The sequence below is a fragment of the Notothenia coriiceps genome, unplaced genomic scaffold (assembly GCF_000735185.1).
Source record: "Notothenia coriiceps isolate Sejong01 unplaced genomic scaffold, NC01 NC01_scaffold00034032, whole genome shotgun sequence".
Lineage (NCBI taxonomy): Eukaryota > Metazoa > Chordata > Actinopteri > Perciformes > Nototheniidae > Notothenia > Notothenia coriiceps.
This window is the reverse complement of record NW_011366733.1, coordinates 1,764-6,110: the sequence shown is the minus strand read 5'-3', so window position 1 is coordinate 6,110 and position 4,347 is coordinate 1,764. Positions and strand designations below refer to the sequence as shown.

At 42.6% G+C, this 4,347-nt stretch overlaps 1 protein-coding gene across 1 annotated transcript; it reads left to right on the top strand.

Annotated features, from left to right (window-relative positions):
• Positions 1-712: 712 nt before the first annotated feature.
• On the top strand, positions 713-3,716 carry LOC104961927 (regulating synaptic membrane exocytosis protein 1-like). Its single transcript, XM_010790289.1, has 2 exons — positions 713-975; positions 2,879-3,716. Exons 1-2 carry the CDS (start codon positions 713-715, stop codon positions 3,675-3,677), a joined length of 1,062 nt encoding a protein of 353 aa, XP_010788591.1. The 3' UTR covers positions 3,678-3,716.
• The last annotated feature ends 631 nt before the right edge of the window (positions 3,717-4,347 follow it).

Here is a 4,347-nt window from a genome sequence, read left to right as displayed (position 1 = left end):
CCGGGCGCCTGATTAGTGGTTGGCAGAGTTTGTGCTGAGATGGTTTTTACTGGCTGTTACAAAGAATAGTTCCTTCCTGTTGGAATCATTATAGTGATATTAATGACAGCTGGTTTAATTAGCTTGGACAAATAACTCTAATTTGTAATAGAGTGGTGCAGGAATGAGTCCTAAAACCCAGAAATAAAATAGGATTTTACCACTTCCAGTTCCCTCGTTTCGAAGTCAACTTTTTTATGAATTCTTTGTTTTTGGTTGAAAGCCTGAAATAAGATAACGAAATGTTTAGAAACGTGTACGCATTGTTCTACGACAAAATATACGTCAATAAATACCCCACTGGGGAATGTCCAAAGATCCTATGTAACTTAAAAACAGCGGTTGCTAACAAGTGGCTAAATGAGGCTACATAACATCATCACTTAAAACATTAGCCGCATTTAGCTTAGCGGTGGTGACACACAGCCTTTCTGCTTCTGGTGAATATTTTTACCTTTAAAAAATCAATAAAAGTGATGTTAATCTGTGGAGATTTACCTGCCTTGTCGAGGGTGCCCTTGAGCCCTGGCGATACTCACTTCTGGGTCCATCTACAAAAATATATCATCACTGCTCCACTCTACTCTCTGTCATGTTATGTTAACATAAATGTGTCATTATCCTATAGGAAACATTATGTCCCAACATGTAGCTGTAAATGTAATCTCTACCCATGTTCCTTCTCAACCAGGTGATCTGGGTGTGTAATAACTGCCGGAAGCAGCAGGAGATCCTGACCAAGCCAGGCGAGTGGTTCACAGGTCCGGATGGGAACCCTGCTGGCCTCGGGTCAGCCGTCAGTGAGCCGTCTGTGTGCCAAAAGCTTCGGTCTCGCTCCCAAGCGCCCTCCACAATCCAAGACCCCAACCGACCCCACGCCCCTGGGACCGAACCTGGCATCGACCCCCGATCCCGCAGCGAACCACCGCGAGACACGTAAGCTGAAGCAAGACTGAGACAGAAACCTTATATCATCAATCAATACATCTTTATTTTGTCCCTTAAACACTTTAACAAAAGTATTCCAGATATCAATTTAATTAGAGACAAAAAACGCCAGAATGACCTTATATGAATTTTGGCCCCAAACCCTCTAACATCCTCTTCATGTGCCTGCTCAGTGCTATGTATAGGTCTAGCCCCAGAACACAATGGACCCTACAAATCCCATAATGCAACTGAATAACGTCATTCTAAATTCCCTCCCTGCCTAGTCTACCTTGTATCTTTCAAAACCTAGCTCAGAAAGAAGCAGTCTCCAAACCACAGTGACATCAATATGACAGCAATGAGGTTATTAGACTTTCTCACAGAATACATGATTATACAAGGCAGAATAGGACCAACCATGACAAAGTGACTGTGATATGTGAAATTGGTGGAGTGCCCCTTTAAATTGCAACCTCTCAGCCATCAGAAAGAACTGTATCCTTGATGAACATGTAAACATTTGTATTTCAAACATTATCTCCTGCATTCTTCATCTGCTTCTTTTATGCAGTAGTGCATTCTATGTCTTAAGCAAGCAGTCTCCGAGTGTAATGGAAGAATGCAGCCGGTTCCAAAACACTGGATGGGGATGTGTTGTCACTCGTGACTCTCTATTAGTGGAAATATACAATCACAACATTGGTGTTTGCAAAGTATGAGTAAAATATGTTTTTGATGAAAGTAGAAGCTAAAGGCAGTAACAGGGGTCTCTCACATAATGTCCTTAAGTAGATCTCATGTATTTTGCTGATACTAAATGCATAATAATGATGATTTGCATCATTCTCATGGCTATCGACATGATTCACACTGCGGTAACTTGTTATATAGGAGGAACCAGAGTCTCATGTCTCTCCTCCCAAGTCCCAAGTCAAGACATGCTATTCCCAAGTCCAGACCCAGGCATTAAACGCAGATTTTTTGAGTTCTTTAAGTCAAATTTGACCTGAGTTTTTCAACTGAAGAATGCTCTTGTAGATAACATTAGTGCATGGTTCCCTCCTGCAACTTGACTGGATTGATCAAACAAAATGGATCTTGGGAATGAAATGTCAACTTTTCAATATCAATGTTAGTTTGTTTGAGTAATGAAGGGAGATTTGTTGATTTTAGGCATTATTTAACTTAAACTTAAGTTAAACACCTTTTTGCTCTGGCCTCAAGTATTTTACAGTCAAAAGCCTCAGGTCCAAGTGATTCATAGGTTAAGTCCAAGTTATGTTGCAAGTAGTGGTGGAAGAAGTATTCAGATCCTTTACATAAGTGAAAGTACTAATACTGGATTGTTAAAATATTCCATTACAATTAAAAGTCCTGCACTGAGAATTGTACTTAAGTAAACGTTTTTAAATATGAATAGGGACATGTAGTTCAAGTATTGGGAGTAAAAGTACTCCAGAAAACATTTAGCAGAAAAAAACAAACCAAAATATTAAAAATGTATTAAAATATTGAAAGACAAAAGCAGCAAATATTAACATTGGAGAAGCTGAAACCATGAAATGTTTTGCACAAAAAAATAAATAAACACTTTACTGAAACCACCTTTTGTTTTAGGTACTTAAATATAACGTATAGTTTAATCTGCATCAAAACATCGTATTTTAAAAGTTCTTCATGTTTTCTGTAGTTTAAAAATCACTAAAGTCACTACATCTGAATAAAAAATGTAGAAGTACAAGGGCCATAAAAAACACTCTAACCTTCTTTGTAAGCTAGTCTTACACATCTACTATCCAAGCATGTAAATAAAGTATTCAATGATGTCCCTGAAAAGATACTGTGTCTGTCTACAGTTCCCATTTATTATTTTCTCTTCCTCTCCATTTATATATCGATTGATCTCCAGGAGAAATGGCCGAGGAGGCGGAGCTAGTCGGGGGGAGCGGCGGGCGGTCCAGCCCAGGCTGCAGACCCAGGTCTCCATGGACCGGGACCTCCGGGGGGAGTCCAGAGAGCGCAGGGAGAGCCGGCGGCTGACCAAGGGACGATCTCTGGAGCACGATCCTGTGGGAGAAGGTTTAAGACGGACAGAAGAGGGGGGCTACCACCACATGGACCACAGCGGTGCCCCCCCTCGCAAAGCAGGGCCGGTCCCTCCTGGAGGCCGGGGCTACCCTGTACCCATGCAGGGCCGTGGCATGGGCGTAGCAGGGGGGGAGGTTGGGGACGGTGTACGGCCCGGTAAGAGGACAGCGGGTGGGGTTGGAGGGCCACATGAACACACCCTTGCTCAGCAGCCCCCTCCCCCTGAACTCAGAGAGCCTCCTGGTTTGGGCCCTGGCTCGACCCCCGGCCAGGGGCCCGTAGGGAGACGGACCAAACGGGAGAAGGCTGAGAGCATGCTGCGCAATGATTCGCTGAGCTCTGACCAATCGGAATCACTGCGTCCGCCCCCTCCAAGACCCTACAAGTCGAAACGAGGGCTTGGGGCGGGGGGGAAGAGGCAGACCAGCGTCAGCAGCTCAGAGGAGGAGGGGGGGACCACGCCGGAGTACAGCAGCTGTGAGGACGCAGAGATTGAAAGTGTCAGCGAGAGAGGTGAGAGACCAAACCATCATCACCTTGTGTTGATTTCATCCAGGGGGGGGTTTGAAAATATTGACTTCTGTCAGTTTAATTATTTGTTTATCTATCAAAAAACATGAAATATCTGAGGCAATTTGACTGTTATAAAATGTTGGAGAGTAATCACACCACTTCTTTATGGATGTTTCCTTCCTATTCAACGCTTACTGAGGTACTGTTGATGTGAACTAGAGGTCCACATTAAAATCTTATATTGATACCTTTCAAATCACATGTGCCGTCATAATCTAAAAACTTTCTATAGAATCATCATACCTTACACACTGCCTTTTGAGCCGTCTGCTTCGTAGGGAATCTGGCTTTCATCAGCCTAAATTAATGTCCAGCAGTATTACACTATCCAGCGTCCTGACAGGAAATTGTAGAATTGGTGCAGCAGAAGACATCATCACACTCAGACTTTCTTTTTTTAGATTTAAACTTTTAAAAATGTTGTCTATAGCACAACCATGCTTACCGACTTTCTGAGCATATAATGTTGTTTCTTTTCCAGTGTAAAAACACGGCTGTTTACAATTAGAATGTAATGTGGAGTTTTTGCACAGCTTATAGTCTATGAAAGGAAAATTGTCATTCATATAGACGAGACAAGCTGTGGGTTTATCTGTTTGGGCCATGTGGAAGCATTCTGGATGAACTTCACAGGATTTTCACCTAACCTGATTAGCTCCTAAATGCACACTGCAAAATAAGATACTGTTAGCAATTGCTAAGCTACTTACTGGAGAG

Bases quoted from the DNA above. Each gene is read 5' to 3' on its own strand.
- LOC104961927 (XM_010790289.1), top strand. From the start codon at position 713: ATGTTCCTTCTCAACCAGGTGATCTGGGTGTGTAATAACTGCCGGAAG. The intron at 976-2,878 runs GTAAGCTGAAGC...ATTGATCTCCAG, and splicing joins AGCGAACCACCGCGAGACAC to GAGAAATGGCCGAGGAGGCG.